Raw genomic sequence first — 25,000 nt, forward strand, 5'->3', positions numbered from 1 at the left:
TGATGTAATCTAAAATTGACATGAAGTATTCTCAGTATATCTTGAGGTGCAGGTTACAAAGACTTTTATCCCCATGAGACACTCTGCCATCAGAGATTTCCCTAAGGGCCCAAACCTAATGGGGAAGGGTGGACTGGCATTCCAGAGGCCTGGACTACTATAGTAGTATTGTATTAAATAGGATCTGAGATCTGAGATCCCGTTTAAATAAATTCAACTCAAAAGTACATACAAATAATTTATGGAGGTGGGGAGACCATAGCCAGTCAACCATAGCCAGCTTCTAATATGAGTCACATTGGAATCATGACATTGATGCAAAAATATCAAATGCCCCTGCTCCCAAAAGCAGAGTGTGAGACAAATCCCAGTCAGTGTGCTAAGTTATACCTAATATATCAAACCTTAGTTCCAGTTCTTGCCCTTACCTTTTTTTAGAAAGAGAAAAGTAGTAGCTTATCTTAACATCAGTGTTGCAGGTCGGTGCCCCACTGCATAGTCTCATATATGTCTGTAAAGAGACAAAGCAAGCCCCAATATTTTCAGTGAGACTTTCCCAGACATATTCTCAATTGAAGATTTAGTTACTGAGTAACCGATTTTACTGGCTTGGTAATTCAGCTTTCCACCCAACCTTAATTACCAGGTCTTCTTAACATTAGCACTTCTTAACATTGTTAAGAATAATTCTTAACATTAGCAATCCAGAAGCATGTGATGTTTATGCAGAAGGTTAATGGCATATAGGATGCATTTCCGGACTGCTTTGATGCCAGTTGTGTAGGTTAGCACATAATATCCCATCAGGTTATTGGCTCACTTGACACACAACTTTTCTACCTTTTCTTCTTCCTTCTTTTTCTCTTTTTCATTCTATTGCTCATTCTTACTCAGGAAGCCAAAAAAAAACCCAAAGAAAGAGTGGCTGCAAAATCAGAATCAAATAACTGATACAGGATACAATTTAATTTGGAATTCTTTTCTCCTTGATGATAATGTGCCAAAACAAAACAAAACAAAAAAACCCAAAAACCCCTTTTCTTTAGTTTTTCACATATGTCTTTCTATTAAAGTTAATGTATTCCTCTTCCCTAAAGAAAAACTAATGATAATAATAAAATATATTTATACCAGTGTAGAAATCATGCAGCCATCCAGATGATGTTGGACTGCATCTCCCAGAAACCATAGCCAGTGGTATAGACTGCATAGTCCCTACCCCACATATATAATTCAATGGACCATCATCTAACTTTTCCTTGACTTCTGGGAGAAAGGTCAGAGTAACAAGTCTCCCTTCCATATAGACTGATATTAAAATATACAGCATGTTGTTTCTTGCCAGTCTTTCATTTTATGTAGTCCTGCAAATATAGCTTTCATTCTGAAGACATATCCATTTCCCTCTGCCTTCCAACATTTCTCTTGTCTTTATTTAAGAATTCTTAAATCAAAATAAGGGACAATTTGTATGTGACATGTTCCATTTATATGTAGTTGCCACTATCCTAGATCTAGAATATTACCAACCTTGACTGCCTCAAAAAGGCGGTCAAGACAGCTCTCTTCCAGCAGGCCTTCTCAGATTAACTTGACTGCTCCATCAACTGCCCATCTGCTTGATTTTGTTATTATTTGTCTTGAATTGTCATTTTAAATTTGAGGGTGAGTGGGTCTTTGGGTTATAGGGTTTTTATGATATTAATTATTTTGTATTTTAATGCTGTTTTAAGGTTGTAAGCCACCTCAGTCCAACTGGAGAGATGGGATATAAATTATGTGAAATCAAAGGCTTTCATGGCCGGCATCCATAGTTTTTGTGGGTTTTTCAGGCTATGTGTCCATGTTCTAGAAGAGTTTCTTCCTGACATTTCGCCAGCATCTGTGGCTGGCATCTTCAGAAAAAGATGAAAGATGATCTTCTCTGAAGATGCCAGCCACAGATGCTGGTGAAACGTCAGGAAGAAACTCTTCTAGAACATGGACACATAGCCCGAAAAACCCACAAAAAACAATATAAATTATTGTTGTTGTTGTTGTTGTTAGGTGCTCTTTTATTCCAGAAATATTATTTTTTAAATAAAATCTGTTTTTCTAAAAACAAATGTTAGCAAATGGTGCTGTTCATTATGAGCTAATGTAGTATTTTTCACTGGACTAGGACTTTGGGAGACCAGGATTTGGATCCCTACTCAGCCATGGAAACCCACCAGATAACCTTAGACAAACCTGATCGTCTCAGAGGAAGGCAAAGGCAAACCCCATCTTAATAAACCTTGCCAAGAAACCCTGTAATAGATTCCCCTTATGGTCGTTATGAGTCAGAAATTATTTCAGGGTGCACAATAACAACAGCAACATTAATAATATTTTATTAAAACATTACCTCGTTATTATCTTTTGAAAATAAAATAAACTCAATTACAATGTTTAAGAAATATTACCAAAGAAAAATGATTAAAAAATGACCTCACGGGTATTTTAGAAGCAATGAGAATATATTATCAATAATACTGCTACACTGTACCAGTCTCTAAAGGTTTCTCTTAAAACAGTGTCATTAGTTACCCCAAATATGATGCAGTACAGGTAATACTGTTGCATGTAGTATGATACATCCAAGCTCTGAAAGGCACTTTCCTTTATCTGAAATCTGTCAGATCTGATTCACTGAAGAACTATTGTGGTTGCAAATTGTATACCTTCTCCCAAAAAGTAAAAATATGAGAAAAATTGCTTAATTTCTCAAAATAAGTAAATGAGAAAAGATATAAAATGAGATTTCAAGGTAGAACTGGTTGTCTGAAAAGCAGACTGAATCCAGTTGGACTCTACTGAAGTATGGAGCCAGATTTGAATAAAGTCTGCCATGAAGAGCCAAGCAAAGCAAAAATAAAATCTTGTAGCTCTGATGATCTTGCTCCAAAGTAAGTATTACACAACATGTCTATGATAATAACAGCAATGTGGTGAAAAAACAAAGCCATAAATCCTTAGTAGTTTATACTTTGGGATATGGAGTTTCTGTATGTAGTAATATAAACCAGATACAGATACACTAAATACACATGGGTTTCTAAATATGTGATAAGGTATTAAAAGTGTTGTTTTAAGAGATAATTTGTGAAAATTCCATTTTGGTTTTTTTCTCTTAGCAAAAAATCAGGGCCAACATTATGGGAATCATTAGAAGAACCCAACATATATGATACGAGTGAATTTGAATATTTATTCTCCAAAGAAACAGCTCAGGAAAAGAAAAAGCCGTTATCAGAGTCATTTGAAAAGAAAACAAAAGCCAAAAAGGTATTGTCACGTGCCTCAAAGGGTGTTGTTTGGTTGTTTGTTTTGGTAAGCTCCTTTTCTTTAAATTGAATATGTTATTTTATTTTCATGATGTTAAAACAGTATAACATCAGTGGACTTAGCAAGTATCTACAAACAATTATTTTTATGAGATGAGAGACCAAATAATCTGTTACTGTTTTACTTTAAATTTATTTTATTCTCTTTCTTTTTTCATTTTGTGGGTACCCTGTGCTGACACTTGAGACTAAATTCCCCTCAAAATTACTTCAGTCTCTCAACTGGTTTTTTGAAAATAATACAATGGTTGGAATCCTGTTAGTGTGCTATGCCAGTGTAACTGTGCTGGCACTGGTGGCAGCAGGAGCAAAAAAAGCCATAGGTATTGTCACCATGAAGGAAGTAAGACATTGCAGAAATAGCTTATTCAGAGCCAACATATTTTGTCAGTTTTCCCTTGCATGGCCAATGATGTGGATTTTCTGGAAAAAGTAGGAGAAACTTTTCCCTTGCTCTAAACAATTTTTCTGGTTTAGTACATTTGGGTTAAATATTATATTCGAACACATTCAAAACTTTGTATGGAAACTATTTTATTGGCATAATCATAATATTGTAAAGAGAATAGCATATGCTTCCAAAACGTGTAACAAAAATTAATACACCTGAAAGAACTATAGTCAATACCTTAGAGAACTTTACCATATAGATCTGCAACAGTTCAACTTTTCGGCTTCACTGACTCACTTTCTGCAGTACTTATCTGTTCCATTTCAAGCTGAGGAAAAAATCAACTAGCAAAACATTTTATTTCACTAAAGGATGTATGTGAATCTCTGGGACAGGCAACTTTCTAATATTGTTAGTCTGTTCCTTTGAGGAACAAGATTTATCAATGCTTGTTTCCTTAGAAAAAAGACTAGAAGTTCATATCCAATATTTAGCCCATCTAACATGACTGACTGCAATACAACAGCAGCATAGAAAATTATAATTAAACACACACACACACACACACACACACACACACACGGTTGCCATAAGTAAAAATGACTTGAAGACACACAACAACAACATGTGGTGTCAAAAAAGTTTCCAAGGAAACAATATAATATTGAATTTTATCGCAATCTGGTGTTGCATTTTACAACAATATAGCATTTTCCATGGAAATTTTGAACCCCATATCTCTGACCACTGCTGACTAACTCTGGAAGTTGAACCACTAGTGTGGTGAATTGTAATGCAATTTACAACTTTATTCTAAGATTATAGAGGTAAGAAAATATGTCAGTTTCACCTTGTTTCATCACAAGTTCTTATTGTCAAATTTAAGGTGGGAGAATCATGTTTTGGGGTACTCATACCAAGAGGAAACTGAAGTAAATACACAAGCACCTGCAGTGTCCAAATTTATTTCCATGCCTGCATGCAGATGTTACAGTGAGTTTTAAAGAAGAAACCTAATTCAACAGTATGATCCTAATTCAATAATATAATACACAGAATAAACAGAAATTCAAAGCCATACTTTGGAGCCCTGGTGGCGCAGTGGTTAAATGCCTGTACTGCAGCCATTCACTCGAAACCACAAGGTTGCGAGTTCAAGACGAGCAAAAGGGCCTAAGCTCGACTCAGGCTTGCATCCTTCCGAGGTCGCTAAAATGAGTACCCAGACTGTTGGGGGCAAATTAGCTTACTTGCTAATTAGCTTACTTGCTGTTCACCACTATGATCTTTGGAACAGCGGTATATAAATAAAACAAATTATTATTATTAATTATACTTAAAAGAATTTAAAACACCCAGTGCCCTCTGCCTGGATGTATTTTGGTGTGTTTCACTTTCTCCCCAATCTGATTTGTAAAAGTCAAATGCATTTTTGTCATTAACTTCCCTCAAGTCAACCCTGACTCATGGCAACCCTATGAATCCCCTTAGTAGCATGAGCTCACATAGACTTGAGTCTATTTCCTCAGATGCCTTAGATTAGTTAGAGTAAACTGGCTAAGCTTCCCTAACTTGCCTAGCCTAAATGAAGATCTAGGAATTGTACAATTAACAACCAGTGTCATAGAATGTTTTCACAGTTTACATGGCTATTACCTTTTATCATGTTATTCCAGCTTTTGGAAATTGACTGGCTGGTGAGGAGTTTTGATGTGGGAGGAGGGAACAGGACTGTGCTTCTTCACTGATATGCTTTTTAAACTGTGTTTGATTCAGTTACGTTTTAATTAATTTGTGTTTTAATATTGTACTGTACTGTGTTTTTATATGCACATGTTTTCTAATCTAGAGTCCCAGCTCTAGGGGAGAAAGTGGTGGTATAAATCAAAATACCATTTTCCCCAGAGGATACACGGCATGTGTTTGAGAGCTGTGCAGAATTTGTTCTAATTTGCTGTTCCTAAACTAATATGCAGACTGGAATATAATTACCTTTCATTTCTTGCATTTGTCTGAATCCTGCAATTTATACAATGTATATACATTGGGGAAAATTGTGCACGAAAGTGCATATATTTAGGAGAAACTAAGCAGACAGAATAATCCATCTCTATTAATAGGTATACAGATGTAGATGCTGAGAAAATAACAACGTATTGGGGTGCTGCAGCCCATCATGGCTCCCAGGTGCATGTTAATAGGTACTTAAGAAAATGTACTTATTATTTAGTTTTATGTCAGAAACGTAGGCAAAATAATTCCATATCTGTGACAAACAGATAGTTGCCTAAATGGAGAGGTGAAAACACTGTAAATATATTCTAGATAGTAGAGTGTCTCAATTTAAATTGAATGTATTGTATTTGCCAGCTAATTATGATTCCTATAGAACCTAACATACATTTTATTCTTACTATGTAAGGGAGCAAATCTCAAGCAATTTGTGTCATCTGCATGATATACATAGGACTCTGTCAATCATTTCTGATTCTTTAGTGCAATGATTATCATTTCAAAGACATAAAATAACATTGAGGATAATGGCTTTTCTGTTGTCCATTATCTCTAACTGGCTTCATGTAATTACTAGCAGGTGTTCTCAGATACCCTGAGTGTCAATATTTTGAAGCATATTTATTAAAAAGAGGATATGTCTGTTATGTTTTCTGCCTATTTTATAATTGTGAGATCACAATTTTAACATTTTGTACTTTTCGGAAAGATGGTTTTACAATTGTGGATCAGAATCCTATCATATCTCCTGATCCAAATATATGTATACATCAGTGACCAATATAAGTCATTTCATTAGTTAAGAAATACTGCCAAATGTCTCTGAACTTTCATTATTATTATTATTATTATTATTATTATTATTTATTCAATAATGTATGTTGTAAATCCTTCTCTAAATGCATTGCTTGCAAATTAGATGTACAGTATTAGATGTACTTGTTATGTAAAGAAACTTGAGAAATGCTTACTTGGGACAAAATAACAGATTATTGCAAAATATTGCAAAAGCAAAATCTGGAAATACATTGAGCCCATGTCATATGCGGATGCACTTTATGCAGCTTTCAGCTTATGCTGAAAGCCAGACGCCATAAAAGGCAATGGCATGCATGTGCACGGCACACACACCATGCTGCGCTGTGAGCACAAGCATCCGCGGAATTTCCCTTATGTGGGGGTAGCAGCAGAACAAATCCCCCGCATAAGGGAAGGGTGCCCTGTAACTGGTTACAAACATTTGGCTACTTAAAATTCATTCCTTTTACCAATAATCAATGTATAAGTACATCACTAATTAAACCACATTGCAATTGTAACTTAACAAGAGATGATCTCATTCTTTCTAAGTTTCCTGTATAGTTAAGAGCAGGGGTCGGCAACCTCTGGCCCCCGGGGGTGGTTGCCGCCGCCGCCGGGCAAAAAAATGACGGCGCCCAGAGTGGCAAAAAGCCGCACTGGGCGCCGGCATTTTTTCGCCCAAAATGGCGCCGAAGTCTCGCGCGACCTTCTTTGAGGTCGCACAAGATTTTGGTGCCATTTTGGGTGAAAAAATGGCGGCACCCAGAGCGGCTTTTTGCCGCTCTTGGCGCCACCATTTTTTGCCAAAAATGGCGGTGCCCAGAGGTGAAGCCTCGCGCGACCTCAGTCTCCAGGAGGCCTGATACAGCCACCAGAGCCCTCGAATAGGGCTCCGACGGCCGCATCAGGACTATGGAAGGCCTGCTGAAGCCATCGGAGCCCTATTTGAGGGCCCCAGTGGCCGCATCGGGCCTCCTGGAGGCCCGATGCCGTCGCTGGCGTCCTCCAACAGGGCCCCGGCGGCTGCATCTGGCCTCCTGGAGACCCGATGCCGTTGCTGGCGCCCTCCAACAGGGCTCTGGCGGCGGCAGCGGGCCTCCAGGAGGCCCGGTGCCGTCGCTGGGGTCCTCCAAGAGGCTTTTTTGCCGGCCTCTGACAGGGCCTGGGGTCCCGTCAGGGGCCTGCAAAGATGGGGAGGCCTGGCCCCCGGAGGGTGAAAGCTCCACCCCCGGCACGTGGCCCCGCCCCCGGAGGGTGGAAGCTCCACCCCCGGCACATGGCCCCACCCCCGGATGGTGGAAGCTCCACCCTTGGCTTCGGCCCCCCAGTCGCCTGAGGGACAGCAACCCGGCCCCCGGCCCAAAAAGGTTGCCTACCCCTGGTTAAGAGGATGTGACCTAATACAGGAATATCATAAACCTCATGGTGTTTTGTGAATGTTGGGATGATGACCAACGAGATTTGAGAAGAATGTGGCTTGCAACAGTAGATTAAAAAAATAGCTATAAAATAACTGTGTAGTAAGTTTTTAAGAAATGTCACTAATTACCCTTTAAAGTTACTTTCTGTGTTCAGTGCAAATCCATCATATGAGTACTTTTGTCAAAGATGCAGACCATAAGACTATATGCACTTATGCCCTTAGTAACTGCACTTATCCTGCTATACCCTAAATGAATAATTCTTACCTCTCCCAACAAAATGTATGAGGTTACATGATTTTTGTTTGCCTACTACGTACCCCACATTTGGGTTGAAAACTCATTCTCTTTTGATGTGAAAGATTACTAATTCTGAACTCAGAATAGCAGGTAGTCATATAAGAAACCAAGTGTGTGGAAATTATTCTTTATCTTCAAATAAGAAGATTAGTTTCAGAGTGTCAGGTATGCTGATTTGGTAACCACTCTTCTTGAGACTCGCTTTTTGAAATAAGATGAAAAATGCTTCAGAGATCATTTCCCTACTTTCATCCCCCATGACCTTCAGTTAGTTGGTCAGATTTTCATGTTTGTGGAATCAGCCTTGTTTTTCATTAAAAAAAACAACATGGCTGTACCAATTACAGCCTAGTGAAAAAATGCACTTAAAATTAAAGAATTCTGAGGCTTGGAATTTTTTGTATGGTTATTTTTGTGTGTGTGTACCCAAACTAATACTAATTTTAGCTGTAATAATTATATTTTTAGCTGTAATGTTGCTGCTATTTTTAGGCAATTGGGAAGCAGAAATCTTTTCTGATTTATTGAGGATGAAGTATAACCTTCTAAGTACTTCCAGATTTTGTAGAACTGCAACTTCCACCAGACTTAGGCCATTGTGAGCAATATCTGGAGAATTGCAGTTTGCCCAGCTCTGGTGTACTATAACCAGAGATTACCAATAGATCCAGATGTATATCCTGCCCATCCCTGGCCTATATAACAAGTGGGAAGGAAGGGGTGTGATTTTTAATTTTTAATTTGAGTACTAAGATGTCTGAGGTTGGCACTGACTGTAATAATTTCCATGTTTGTACTATGGAAAAAAAGAAAATATGGGTAGCAGCATTTACATTCTTGTCACAGGGTCTGGAGATTTTGCATCCATTTCAGTTGTATATTTAGTAACAAAAGAAGAGACAGACAGTAGGCTGCCATGTCTGTTGCTTAGACTTTCTCTGCCAGCTGGCATATCATTATCATAAACTAGCAACTACTAGGATGTCAGCTGCTTACATACTACTCTCATCTGTGCACAAAATGCATATTTCTGTGAACTCAAAACATCTTTCACTACTGAAGCCAAATGGAACAATCTTGTCTTGGCAAACCAGAATTTAGTGCATTACCTGCTCAGTTTGTGATCCACTAAACTAAATGTAGTATATCAGGCTTGCATGATGCTTGACAGTTTGAGTCTTTTGGGCAGTACTGGGGAAAGATGTGGCATTTTAAGAAAAAGGTTTTCAAAATTTGTCTGGGGGCCATGTGGTACCCTTTGTGCACTCCTGTCCTACAGCAATTGTGTACGTTGAGTTGTAATGTGCCATAGCTGTTTTCCACAATTCTCAGAGGACTTACAGGCAGAGTTCACTTTCTCCAGCCAAAGAGAATCTTGCTTAAACTTAAAATCTCAGTGACAGCAGTGGGAGAAACTTTGTTCCTTTATATTTATAAACCATTTATATTTATAAATTTATTATCAGAGGGAAGACTATTCTGCATTGTGAGTGCATCACACTGCTAAATGCCATGCTCCAAAAGGACTGTGGAGTAGACCTCAAAAGTATGTAGCAACACCAAGACAGTCTCTTCAGATGACCTTAATGACCAATGGATGGATAAAGGAGAAGCCAGTCTTTCAGATAGGCTTTATATACTAACAGGAAGAACCTGCTCTGTAATTAATGCAGCAATTGAAATCAATTATTGCCTACTTTGGAATCAACCCAAACTCTATACTAAATATTATGATGGTTCTTTTAAGATGGCTTAAATGAACCTCTTTTATTCTGAAGTAAAAGTAAATTGCTGTCAATGTCCTTTTAAAACTGACCATTATTTAAGAATGTTAAATTATCACAACCAATGCTGTAGGGTGAAATTCTTTTTCTATATAGATTTTTAGACATTTCCACTTCCAAATTAACTTTTAGTATAAAATTTCATCAATGGAGGAATGGAAAACCTGTGACCTTCTAGATATCATTAGACTACAAGTTCAGTCACCCCCCCTAGGAATAATAGGAGCTGGAGTCCAACCATATCTGGAAGGCCACAGGTTTCTCACACTTGGCATAATCATGAATATTTATGTATATATAGCCATTAGGATGTAAAGTGTTGACATGAGAGGATGTTTAAGATAATGAACTCCTTTCTGCCCCAGCCATTCTCTCTTTGTTAATGATAGACTTCCAGTGTGTTCTAGGGAGACCCTGACTATTACTTCTGACAACTCTTCTGGTATCCAGTGTGAAAAATACCAGCCGTACAGGAATTTTGCTCAGGCTGATTTAGGTAGCCTGAGCTACCTAGTTTGATAACTTGTAATTATGACCATATGTACTTCTTCTCATAAAAGGCTATAAATATAATGCTTGCTTTGTTCTGAAGTGAACCCATATTATTCTTAAATTATGTAATATTAAGGGTATTTGCAGTTTAAAATAAGATACTAGAGGGGGGAAAGCTTTGTGAGTTCACCCTGGTCATATCTTTGGAGCATACCTACAATTTGTAGAGGCATCTCAGAGTAGTAGTTTCAGATGTCATATTGCTTTGTATGAGGTATAGTCTGGAAAAATTTTACTTCAAACTAGGCATGCCTAATGTGGTTTATGACAGCCTATGAATTTTCCTCTGAACAGGGTCAGTCTGGAGGTCAGTTAATGCTATACAAATTGCACTCTACTTAAGCCTATAATTACCCCTATTAGATGTTAATCTGCTGCCAAGTTAATCAAATAATGTGTAGAACTTTAGAAGTGTCTACAATAAACTTAAAATTTAACTGAAACTTAGGCTCTAATTTTTTTTTTCCTACCTTGTATTATTTTTTAAAAAGAAGGAAGAGGAAAAAAAGAAATCCAAACCACTCCACCTATTCTGAGAATATTCTTAAGAGTGAAAATTAAAATTGGGCACACTGTAGCTATAGATAAACAGAGCTAAATTCCATTGATTACAAAGGTAGACTGAAACACATTATTTTTTCCTCAATGAAATTAGTGAAAGGTAAAATTGCTTTATTTTGGATAGATAATAGGCACAGATATTATTTCCTATTCTGTGAGATGGTGTGCCCCCAAAGTATCCTGAAACTCATGCTAGGTCACACTTACTTGCTTGAGTATCATGCTAAATGTCACAAGTAATCTAAAAATATTAGTAAAACTCTGTGGGGACTTCTTTTGCTTGGTTTCAAATACTTTTTTTTAGACATCTTAGATTCACTGAACCGTGGATAGATTTTCTCTCCTTACAGTGATGTGACTTTATTTTATAATCCAGGCTGAGCCTATTCCTGTATTTGAAAACAAATACAGCAAAGAAAAATGAAAAGCAAGTTAATACAATTGCAAATTAATTTACAAACTTTATTTTTTTACTTCCCTTTACTTTTCACATTTACATGGACGTTTAAACTGACCCAGTGTTTTTATTTCCAGCTTATCAAACTGTTGGATGGAAAGAGATCACAAGCTGTTGGAATTTTAATATCCAGTTTACATTTGGACATGAAGGATATACAGCAAGGTGAATTCTGCTTGCATTTTTATCACTGCATTGTATGTGGATATGCTTTTTCAAGTTGGTCTCTCTTCCTTACATTAATTCAGCTGAAACCATTCAGATGGTACATTTCATATCAAACTGTGACTGAGATTCTACATCATATGGGCAGAGAGTGACACTCCACCAATGCAGTTCTTTCTATTTCTGCTCCCATGAAAGACAGCTTCCTGGTGTCTTTGCACAACGCTGTAGCAATTTAGCAGTCATGGTACCCAGTGGAAGATTGGGAGTGGCTAGGTGAATGTGAAGAATGCTTGGGCAAATCAGGCTGCAGTTCTATTAACTTCCATGAGTGCATCCTGTGGAATCCTAGGGTTTGTAGTTTGGTGAGGCACTGGAACTCTGTGGCTGTGGATTCTAAATACCTTCCTTAAACTGCTAATCCCAAGATTTCATCAGATTAAACCATAGCAGAAAGCACTATAACTCAAATGTGAAAGCTCCCTAAATGGTGGCAGGAGCTCACACTGGTACTATGAATCTGCCTTTCATGCCGTGTATCCAAATCAGGAGAGCAATGGGATATAACCTAAATAAATAAATGTGTGGGAAGAGGCATTGCACAGGGAGGTAATGAATATCTCCATGCATAACAAACATAAATACTGGCATAGCCCCATGTAAGCATATGTTACCAACTAGCCATTCTTAGAAATATTACTTTTTTGTACTGCACCTCTCAGAATTTCCTGTGCCATCCGAGAATTATTTGAGAAATTCTGATTACCATATATATTCAACTTTGGGGCCAAAATTATGGATTTTGACCTGTGGATAAGTCGAGGTTAAAACTTAGGGGCATGTAACTAAGGATGAAGCAAAAGAAAACAATGGCAACGAATTTGCAAAATTCCAGTAAGTGTAACTGTTTGCACTCACAGTAAAGGCTGGACGGATGAGAGAGCAGAAGGAAGTCAGTGGTTCCATGACAGATTACACTCCTGGCTTTCAGCAGGGGATGGTTCTCTTTTTATAAGAGTCAAAGTACATACTTACATTGACCCATGGATGTCGACTTAGGTTTTTTGGGTTAATTTTTTGACTAAAATTTCTAGACATATACATGAGTATATACAGTATACCTTTGTAGATGTTTTTGTACGTTTCTTAGAATATGAAAAGTCATTCCATATTCATTAGCTGTTTCCCACTGTCCTCACTCCATTACACCTGAATCTGGAAATCAGAGGTGCACTCGTTCTGAGCAGGAAGTTCCATTTGGCTCTCCCTGATCATACTATAGCTGCTGATAGATTCCATCTAACATCATTTCGTCTAATCCATTTTAAGCCACCTAAGATCACTAGCTTAGGTGGATTTAAAAATGGATTAGAAGAAGTAGTGTTCATCACTCTATTGTGTGGCTATGGCTTTCATAACTGATTGTGCAGTGTATCAGGTAGTAATATCTTTTGTTTGTCTGGAAATCCATACCCAACCAATTTCACTGGGAGATCCCAAATGTTATGAAAAAGAGGATGAGGGGAAGTGCTGTGTGTCTTGCCTTTCTCCATAGTATGCATCATTTTGTATAAACTGTGGTCAGCATGTTTACCATTTTTCTTAAAATAAATGCCCCAAATACTTTGCTTCCTCTTGTAGGAAAGATCCATCAAACTATTTTGCATTCTCAATCACCCTTCACCTAAGTGAAAGTAAGCAATCTTGTTCTAGTTATCAGTTCTGCCTCTGAAGTAGTACTCCTGTACAAATCTCCCTCTCTGCTTTTCTTGCCACAGTTATCATCATTAACAGACAATAAAACAGTCAGCTCCTGGGCAAAACTACTCAATCCACGAGTTTGATTATTTACTTTCTGATTCTAAGCTGTCATGCCAGTGGTCACTGATGCACTGAGGCTGGGAGAAGTAATGCTTCCTAAAACTAAATACAATGGGGTAGTAAAATAATATCCCTTATATAACATGGCAAAGGATTTGCTTTTGGGATTTTAAATATATATATATTTTCAAGCCATGGAGGCAGAATCTATGGATATGGGTGATCAGCTCTATTGCATCAGTCTCATATATTGTTTGTTACATTACATTACATTACAGAAAGACAGTTGGATTTGAAAACAAAGAATATATTATATCAGCTGCAACAACAGAAAGCTGCCACTTACCAAGACTGTCAGCCAATCTAACTCATTATTTTTACCTACTGCCTGACAGCAGCGGTTATAGTAATGTTTTTCGGCTTTTCTGCTCTTGAAGGCTGTCATATCATCAGGTATCCATACAAGGATAAGGAGATAATGAAAATAAACAGTAGCAAAAATGTAGTTGTTCTTAAGGGTGCTGCAGGGTTTTCCCTTGAGAGTACAGTACTTTATCTTTAGCTATCTGTAACCCTTGCAAATGACATGCTTCACCGTTTTCATATTGTCATGTAGTGGTAGTATACATAACTCTCTACATCTGGAATACAGATGTTTCAGTTTGCATTTGATTACTAGCCAACAAATTGAAGACTGCCACTTTAGTGGGAGGAATCACCCACAGATGTTTCTTAGAAGGTAGCAACATTTTCTGTTATAGAAAAAGGTAGTCTTTACTGGCCAAAACACAACAATGTTTGTTTTTTTAATTTTTTAAAAATTTTATTATTAAAAAGTACACAATTATACACAATTACAACAACATTCAAAAAAAAAAAACCAAAAGAGAGAAAAAAAATACATAAACAATACATATATAGATATCAACACATACAAACTTACACCAAACACACCTCATTCATATATATTCCTACTTATGAAGTATTATAATATTCGTTATATTATTCCAAATAAAGAGTAACCTTCAATCCCACTTCTCTCACTTTCCTTTCGGTTGAGTCTACTAACTCTTCTCTCTCTTCATCCCTCTGTTCTCTTCTCTCACATACCCTCTTCCAGTCCTATCCTATCTATCTACTCTAATCTACCTACACCCACCTTCCTCACCTACTTTTACCTTCTATCTTCTTCCTTATCATCACCTTGTTACTCTTCATTGGTTAGACACATACCACTCTCTCTCTCTCTCTCTTCATTCCTACCAATCTCTCCATTTTGACTTCCTCCTACCTATACTAAATTTGCAGGGCATATGACTTTCTGATACTAACCTTGTCACAAGTGGATCCGATTTTCCTTAGCTATCGGGATTTTATTTCCCCATATATATATATATATATATATATATATATATATATATATATATATCACCTAGCGAGCCTGAGCACTAGTAGATTTAAAAGACATCACCGCTATTTCACCCCATTGCCTCTCTAAAAACTGAATCACCTTTCCCCATTCGTCCCTAACCTGTTCTGTTCCATTATCTCTTATCGTTTGAGTTAAATTGTCCATCGTGATAGCTTCATACATTTTTATAATCCAATCTTCTAACCTTGGGACCTTATCATTTTTCCATTTTTGGGCGAAGCATATTCTAGCAGTAGCTGTTAGATAATAAAGAATTTTCTTATCAGTTCCTTTAATCTGATCATCAAAAATCCCCAACAGGTAAGTCTCTGGTTTCAATTGTACCTTTTCCCCCAACATATTCACAATTTGGCTATTTATCATTTTCCAAAATTTCTTAGCTTCTTTACATGTCCACCAGCAGTGATAAAAGGTTCCAATATCCTTCTTACACTTCCAACATAGATTATTTTTAACCTTGTAAATTTTTGCAATTTTTGCTGGCGTTATATACCAATGAAAAAATAATTTGTGGAAGTTCTCTCTCAAACTTTGAGAAACTGTGAGTTCGTAATTGTTTTTCCATGCTCTTTCCCATTGCAGCATTTCAATTGGATGACCTATTTCCCGTGCCCACTTGATCATATCCTCCTTCACCACTTCTTGTTCCATTTCGTAGGATAACAGCAATTTATAAATCTTTCCAATTACTTTCTCATGGTCTTCTAATAATAATTTCCCCAATTCCAGATTACCTTGGGATCTTATTACCTTTTGTTCTTTCATATCCTGTTTATATCTCATAACAATCTGATTATATGTAAACCAATTAATTTGCCAGCCTTCCTGTTGGATAACATGCTAAGTTTGCTGAGTCTGTGATGAAGTATGTAGCTTTCTACAGCATAACATGCAAACACTTCCAGATTGATATAAAACTGTGGAGTTTATCACACTAGCGAGTTTCCGTGGGAAAAATGGGATTTAAACGAGAGTTAAGTTAAATTCGATTGCAAACAGAACCCACAAATTGGGGGCGTTTATCACACGTAATGGCTGCCAAAGTGAAATAATGTGAAGTTAACACGAAGTTAAACCAGAGAAAAATGCGACCTTTTTACTTTCGGAATTTTCTGAAAGTAAAAAACTGCCGTTTTTCTCCAGTTTAACTTCACCTTATTTCACGTTAACAGTGACGTCGTGTGATAAACTTCGGGCATTTCTGGGTTTTCTCCAATTTAACTCTCCTTTAAATCCCATTTTCTTGAGGGATCTTGCTAGTGTGAAAAATGTATATGTGTTCATGCAATATAGGCCCCAGACAGACCGCCCCAAAAGGGTGGCCTGCCAACGGCCTATTTTCATCTGCAGGGAAGCCGCAGACGCCAAACCACACGAAAAAGAACACGGAAATACATGAATGCCATGTGGCACTTATGTAACAATGGTGGCGCCCATGTACACAAGGCCCTGCCATTGTTACGCCGCCTGTATGTAGTGGGGTTAGGGACCGTGCAGTTGCCACGCAGTCATTAACCCTAAATTCAGCTCCAGTACGCCGCTTGTCTGTACCATGCCATAGTTTCCTGGGTTTTGATGGATTTTGCCAGTTATTGTGACCTCTGTATCTACTTCTTCCATTCTTGAATGGGGGAGTGTTGTTTGTATATTTCCTGGATATATATTAAAGCTCTTCCAAAGGTTTTGTTAAACTGGGGTGTGGTTTCCTATGGTGGGCATATAGTTTGAAGGGCAAGTTTATTCCTCTTTGAATTAAAAAAAATAGTTGTAGTGCAAAAGTTTGACTTCACTGATGCACTGTAGCATTATAAGTAAAAAAAAAATTTTTTTAAATGTAAGAGAAGAGGTAGGATTATTTGTTCTCCTATATCTCAGAATTAATTAGAATTCTACTCAAGAATGGGAATAAAATCTTGTGGCTGGCATCTGGAATTGCCTGGAAATAGTCCAAGAAAACAAAACCATTGACTGGATATTTAATTATCTGAGAACTACATCAAACAATACTTCAACGTCTCAGCACATTTGCTCCATCTGAAAGAATCCCCAGGCATATAGTATCAATATATTAGAATATGACATTGCTCCTCTCTGGCTTGTTCACAGACCTTTTGGGTCTTCAACACCATTACTGACAGGAACAATTGCTGACTGGAAGTAGCATTTCTTCATAGTGTTTGAAAACACTATATTTTTGAAGAAGCTGCCATATACAGAGCCTCTTCAGTAGTCTATTCAGCTAGTACTGTCAGTTCAGTCAGAAATTTACTATGATCTCAAGCAGCGTTATATGTCCTGGTCTTCATTAACCAGAGGCCAAATCTGATGGCCTGATGCTGGGTCTTCATTCATGCAGATTTTACTGAACAGCAGGAGCTTTGTAAATGCAGTCCGCCCTTCTTATACACAGATTTTTAAGACACAGGTTCAAGCATCCGTGGTTTGAAAATGTTCAAAAAAAAGTATAAATTTCAAATATCAAATCTTGATTTTCCATTTTTTATAAGGGACACCATTTTGCTATGTCATTATATTTAATGGGACTTGAGCATACATGGATTTTGTTATCCACAGGGGATCTTGGAACCAAACCCCAGCATATAACAAGGGTCCACTGTAATTCTGTCACTGACCTTTATGTTTGTTCCTAATTCTCAGAGATCACCACATTAGCAGGTTTGGAATTCAACCGTAAAGGACCTTTTAAGCATCACTACAGTACATTTCATGTAGAATTTATCATTTTCCCGATGTCCTCTATCTGTTCAATGAAAATGGCACACTGAGTTCTGTCCTGTTCAGATAAAATGTTGGGATAGTTTTTCATTGAAAATCTTCTCCCTGGTGTAACAAAGAACTATGGAGAGTTTGCAACTTCACAAGTTCAGCTGAGAAATCTGTGAATTAACTGGATGTAAATGAAAATAATTTATGAGGAATTTCAGTAAACACACTGTTGTAATAACAAGTTATACATTGTGTAACTTTGATTGAGGTAGACTTATAGCCAGAACAGATCAGTATAAAAAGCTGGTTTCGGGTTGTGGCGTACAGATGACGTATGCCCCCAAGACACCTGGAAACTGGCTTCAAGTAGCCCAGCTGCCCAGATGCGAACTGGCTTATGGGAGATCCGACAGCACAGGGTTTATACGGCGCATGCCTCTGGAGTGCCTTTAAGCCAGCTGTTTGCCACTCCTTTTTCAGCTGGCAAAAAAGCAGATGGGCCGCTGCGTGCGGTTGCTGCAGCCCCAGTCCGGCTTCAGAAGGGGCAGTCTGTTTCACCCCTGAGTCTATGAAAGTTTATACTACAAGATCCCTTTGAATACTGATGCACACTAACATGGCTATGTCTTTGAAATTATATTATTTTACTATAGTATATATTTTCTGACAAACTGTAATACACAACTCAGCTAGGCTGTGAGTTGCTGTCCAAGAATCTCTAAAACATAACTCAGAAGTTGGGAAACAATTTCCTTTAAAATTTATTTCTTTTGTTCTTAATAATTTGCAGCATGTGTTTTTTGTGAATCTGCCTGTGGGGACCTAGCCTGATGTGGTTGCCTGAGTCATTTGCTCAAGACATCATGCAGCAATTGAGCTTTTCTAACCTTCTGAGCCCACCTTATATCTCAGCTGCTTTTTTGTCTCATAAATCTTACACTACTTTTACACTGAATTGAAGGATTTGGTGTATCTGAAATAAGCAGTCTGGATCTGTTAACATTTGTGCCATTGTGGAATTTATCTTTACTAATTGAACTTGGGTTGGATTTGTGATACAGTCTTTAAAAAAAAAATAAACTGGCAATGTCATCCTAGTTTGTAAAAGAAAAAAAGAAAATAGCTTTCATAATTATTCTAGTAACAGATACCACTATCATCCCAGTTTGTTAAATAGGAAAAGAAAATAACTTTAATAGTTCTTCTAGAATTACTACTTAGTTTTTCATATGCTTAGAAGCTAGTAATGAATGTATGAACTAGCAGATAAATTATTGATAAATGTATGCTAATTAAAATCCATTTTATGTTAAAGGAATCTATGCAGTCACATCTTAACTGTAAAGGCCTGCCGTTTTATTGTCTTTCCAGTCAGTTCATACTATGCCACAAAGCTTGTTAAATCCTTCCTTTTTTGTATTGTTTACATGGAAAGAAATAGTGAGCTAAGAAATAATCTCTTTTATTGTATTTTAACCAGTTTTTAAAGTAAAACGAGTAACAATTTATTTGCACACTGTTGCCTTCTTTTGTAATGGAGATGGTAAGTATTTTTTATGTACACCACTTAGTTTTCAACACGTGATGTTGATCTGTTTTTTGTCCCTTTTGACGGTTATTATGTCCTAATGGGCACAACACTGTGCTAATTATCCTTATGTATATAAATTCTTCTTGTTGTGAGCAGACACCATAGGGTCACATAAAAATGTTTGCCTCAATTTCCCTACAAAAAAGGACTTCAGAAACCAGACTTGTCCCAGTAACAGATTTTTAAAGGTAGAGGAACCCAATAAAATTACCAGCTTCTCACAGCATGTGTCTATTTCCTTTTGACATATTGAGAGGTGTAACTGAGATATTCTAACCCAACTGACAATGTGTGGAGGAGAGCTCACTAAGATTAAATGTAAAAATGAGATTTTAGGAACTGTTCTGGAATCCAACATCCAAATGCCCTAGGCCTCCACACAATCATTCTTCCTTAGCAAATGCTAAGGTGTGCAAAACTGAAGCTTATTTTATTAGAAGTTACTTCCTGTCAAAGTTATTCTTTTTTTTGACACCACACAGCTGTGCATCACTTTCCATTTTGAAAAAGGACATCAGACTGAGTCAAAGTTCAAGCTTCAGGAGCTAAACAGTCTTTAGAATATGGGGAACTGCCTCAGCAGAGGTATTACAACAGTTTGGTATTAGCAGTATCTCTTGATCATAACCCACTGAAGTTAGTGAGGACACTAATTTATTCCATGCTGATATTGGGATCTATAAGTGCGATTCTGTGAGCTGTTATGTCAATAAAGTATGTATGGGATTACTTTGGTTTTTAATGGGGATAATTTCATTAATGCATACTCTCTGGTTGACTGAGGAGGTATGTGGACTAATACAACTATATAATGTGAATAGATGATTTCAAGTTAAATTAGCTGGAAAATGTGATTAAATATTTGATGTTTCTTACTTATTGTTTTGATAATTTAGAACTATATGTTGGACCATTATTCCTGCCTATTTTAATATATCTAGTTTGCATATATGTTTATTTATAAAATACAGTCTTCCCTCTGAATTTGTGGGGGAACCGTTCCAGACCCACTCACCCACCCATGAATTTGGAAATTCACATATATTCAAGGCCCATAGTTTTGAATGGCCGCGTGCTCCTGCATGTGGCCATATGCATGTGTCACGGACACATGCCCCATTAACTTTAATGGAGGTTGCCCCTCCATGAAAAATCAAAACTACAGATCTCAAATCCATGAAAGCAGAGAGGCAACTGTATATCTAACACAATTTCTGAATAAATTACAAAACAAACAAACAAACAAGCTTCATTTATATACCGCTTCATACCACCTAAGCAGTGTCTAAGCGGTTTACAACTGTGAGCTAGTTTGCCACCAACAATCTGGGTACTCATTTTAGCGACCTCGGAAGGATGCAAGCCTGAGTCAAGCTTGAGCCCTTTTGCTGGTATTGAACTCGCAACCTTGTGATTTTGAGTGAGTGGCTGCAGTACAGGCATTTAACCACTGTGCCACCAGATTTCAACATCTTACAAATGTAAGTGAAATGACTTATCCTGGGTATGATGTATCTACAATGCATATGCGCAGGATGGCCTTAGTATCAGGCAGGGTGATTATCCTTTAATGACCATATACATTGTACCTTTGGAAGTCTCTGTAAATATACATTACTACTCAAAAGAGATTAAAAAAAATATTTTTTGAAAAACTGATGAGCCCATCAGCATAACTGGCAGTTAATTATTCTCTGTTTCTTTTCATTGTAAAATGCTTAGATTTCATTTTGTAGCAACTGACCACTAGGTACACAACAATATGATTTCCTATCTGCCAGGATGCCTTCAAACTACATAGCAAATACTTGGAAGCCTGAACAATTGGAAATGATAGTATCTGTCAGGAAAGGATGGGTGGTATTTGTTGATATACCATTAGAAAGAAACAGGATGAAATTAAATTATTCTATTTTATTTTATTTCTATCCCACCTTTCTTCCCAAGGTGGCCCTCTCCCTCTCCCCAACAACCCTCTGAGCATTCCCAAAATGTTCACCCAAGCATCAAGGCACTCTTCTGGATGTGATATAAGGATATAAGCCTTAAGGAATAAGGGGAGTGGGAAGATACAGTCACCATAACTCAGAAATGATGTGATGGCATACAACACCACAAGGAGGTGTCCAGTTCTCTCTTATGCAAACGAAGGCCTGTTACAGACTGCCAAAATAAAGCTGCTTCGGGTCTCTTTGGAGGTATGCTATTTAAATAATGCATGGGTCCTAAGAGTCCGGAGGTCGTGCCAAAGCCACACTCCATTCCTAAGCACTGGAGTGCAGCTTTGGTGCAGCTTCTGGATTCTTAGGGTACATGCATCATTTAAACAGCATACCTCCAAAGAGACCCGAAGCAGCTTTATTTTGGCAGTCTGTAACAGGCCAAAAAGTACAACTGCTGTTGTGAAGAGGTTTTATTAGTTTTAACAGTCTGTGAGACCACTATGAATACTATGTTAATACAGGGGTACCCCGGGTTACGAAATTAATTCGTTCCGCCGCCGCTTTCGTAACCCGGAATGCTTCGTAAGGCGAAAAAGCCATAGGCGCTAATGGGGAAAAGCCGCGATTTCGTGTGAAATAGCGCCGAAAAGCACCAAAAAATTTTTCGTAACCCGAAATAACCTTCGTAACCCGGAACAGTTTTTTTGAATGGTTTTTTTTCGTAACCCGGAAATTTCGTAAGGCGGCGCATTCGTATCCCGGGGTACCAGTGTACAGTATATCTGTGAAAACTGATCTGGAGCAACCAGAACAGTAGAAAAGTCTGCACGCACTCTTGTTTGACATTGTGTTCATATGTAACCTTGCCCTGCCTGCTTCTTCTACTCACACATAGAAAGTCAGTACTGTATGTGGATGGATCCTCAAAATCCAAGACATTCTGTATTCATAACAATATGAAGTCAGCTTCCTATTTGAGAAAGGATGCACAGGCAGAACTGTTCTCTCCATTGACATTCAATAGGAACCCCATTGACATTCAAATAGGAACTATAAATGCACTTTGGAGCTTTCAGGAGACTGTGCATTTAAAGGCAAAGCACATTTTACTAGCTTCATGATATATTTTCTTAGTTGGTTAGAAAACTTAGATATCTAATGTTTGCCATTCATACTTACGTCTTCCCAACTTCCTACTATTGTTTTCAAATCACAGGCAGAATCATAACTGACAGACAAAATTTTAAAGAATTTTAAATGTCACTGGACCTTTTAATAGAATTAATTAGCCTGCCACAGAGAAAATTTACTGCCCTGCTGGTTAATTTCACAAAGTAAAATCATGGGGTTAGAGGTAGAAAGGGAGAAACCTTATTACTTTTAAATAATTATTTAAAGATGTGTGTCTTGCCTATTTCAAACATCATGGGCGGGGGAGGGAGAACTCAGCAAGAACCTTTAAAATCTTAAATTGTGACTGGTCACATCTCCTTTTATAGGTAAGGAAGTCTACACAACTTAAATTAAAAGGTATCATATACCAGCTACTAAACATTCAGTGGGCAAGCAAGAATCAGTGGGGCCCTAACTGGGAGTTAATATTCTTCCTATGATTTTAACTAAAGCAAAGAATTTATATTTGAGATACAAAGGTGACCTGAAATTGTATGCCTGACAAAGATACCTTTGCAGATCTTGATAAAATAACATTTTTTCCAGAAGAAATGAAAGCCCTTCTGGAATTTCTACAGTATTACATACAAAATCTTAACATTTATTGATAGTAACAATTTCTTTTAAAAAAAAACACTAAGATTTTCATTCCAAATGAACTTTTGAAAATAATACAAATACATTACCTACATTCAGTTGGAAAGTGCTTAATTAAAAAATATACACTGTACATGCAGGCTTGTGCTTGTCTCTAACATGTATCTGGCAGTCTGAAGAAAAATAAGCAAGTGATTGATGAAATACTGGATGTATGGCACAGTGACACAGATTTTGGCAGTTCCTTGTGTTCCCTTACTCCATATATTTCTGAGTTTCTTCCTTGTGTGTGTGTGTGTGGGGGGGGGGGTGATGCTTAAATCAGAAGTAGCTGGTCTACATCCACATATGACTAAAACTGCAGAGCACTCTTAGCTAGGGAATAAATCATTGATGTCCATCACACCTTTCTGGTGCTAAGCTTGCTCATGCCTCCCCAGCACACATAGCCGTATATTTGTTTCCAAACAAACTCAATATGTATAGCCATGAAGACACAGGAGTAGCATTCAGAAAGATGCCAGTAACTTTAAAATGTAATGAGGAAAATACTCACTCTCTCCCATATAAACCTATCTGTACCTGTTCTCAACAGACTTTCCTCAAAAGCATGTACTTCAGGTTCTGTTTTGTCTACATTATGGTAGATAGTTACCTGGGAAACAGTCTTTTCCTCCTTCTTCTCCAGTTGGAAAAACCTCCTGTTGAAGGAGCTTCCTTCTTTGATGGCCTTGTGACCTAGGATTGTTTGGCAGTGTTGGACAGGATGTGTTTTTGCTCTTCCTACTGGCATTCCTACAGTTTGGTTCATTAATTTTTACCTACTTTTGCTCCTGCTGTTTCAATATCATATTTTTATTATCATATTTTTTCTAGGAGTGTCTTTATGGGACTTTTAGATGAGATGGAAATGTTTTTTATAAATAACACTAGTCTTTATTTGGCCAGGCATAATTTGGTATTCAAGTGGCTGACAAGATTAATGCTTTAATGCACCAGCAAGTACAAATGTTGATTGTGTATATTTGCATTGTATATTATCTGTCTTCATGTTAAATACTAGCAATATATTGTTTGCATTCCATTTGTTTTATGTCTCATCCTCTTGGGTTGTATTCATGTGGTTTCTGTTCATTTACAGAAGGCTCTTCAGTGCCCCTCTTCAGCCCCAGGGGTTGGGATAGGAGAACTTTGGGGTCTAGAGTACAATTTTCATCCCATGGGATGTAGTGAAAAGGCCTCACCTCCCCAACAAAATAGGAAATGGGTGGATATTCACTTCCAATTTTGTAAAAATAGTTTCTTGAGGAGATACACTTTGTGTTAAAGGACAATTGTCACTCCATGAGGCTGTGAATAGCAGTATTTTTCAGCAGGAAGGTGACTTGTGGGACATGTGATTCCCACACTGGTGTAGATGAAATAGTCAAGTGAAGGAGAAAATGCTTCCTATGTTCTTTTGGTTTTTTTTTTTTCCTTTTCATGGCAACAGCAAACTCATTTAACACACTGATCTGTAATTTGTCTTTTCTACAGCTATACTAAATGTGGATGATTCAATAGTTGACCTAGAAACACTGGAAGCACTGTATGAGAACGTAAGTATCAGAAGCCCACTGCTATTCTATTCCTTTACATATAGCAAGAAGGATGTAAAAACACATTCTGCCTTCAGTGCCTTTTATTCTTTTTATCCAGAGCATATCATTCCACAACACAAATGTTATTCTTTTGTTCATTTTGCCAAAGATATGCTTTTCTTCCTTAAGTTGTGGCCCTTGTTTTATTCAGTTGTTGCCCACTGCTGCTTGTCAGACAACCCTCTGGGAATGAAGAGGCAGAGGAAAGATGGGTGATAGGTGTGGCTTCACACACATTTGTGATTCTGCTGTAATCCGCCTTGGTT

General features: G+C 37.5%; 1 protein-coding gene across 1 annotated transcript in view; it reads left to right on the top strand.

Annotated features, from left to right (window-relative positions):
- FMN1 (formin 1) overlaps window positions 1-25,000 on the top strand; it is a 170,117-nt gene that overhangs the window by 79,400 nt on the left and 65,717 nt on the right. Inside the window, 3 exon segments of the mRNA XM_042446233.1 lie at window positions 3,156-3,306; window positions 11,723-11,810; window positions 24,631-24,692. Of these exon segments, the coding sequence (XP_042302167.1) occupies window positions 3,156-3,306; window positions 11,723-11,810; window positions 24,631-24,692 (301 nt within the window).

This window comes from Sceloporus undulatus, chromosome 1, assembly GCF_019175285.1.
Source record: "Sceloporus undulatus isolate JIND9_A2432 ecotype Alabama chromosome 1, SceUnd_v1.1, whole genome shotgun sequence".
Lineage (NCBI taxonomy): Eukaryota > Metazoa > Chordata > Lepidosauria > Squamata > Phrynosomatidae > Sceloporus > Sceloporus undulatus.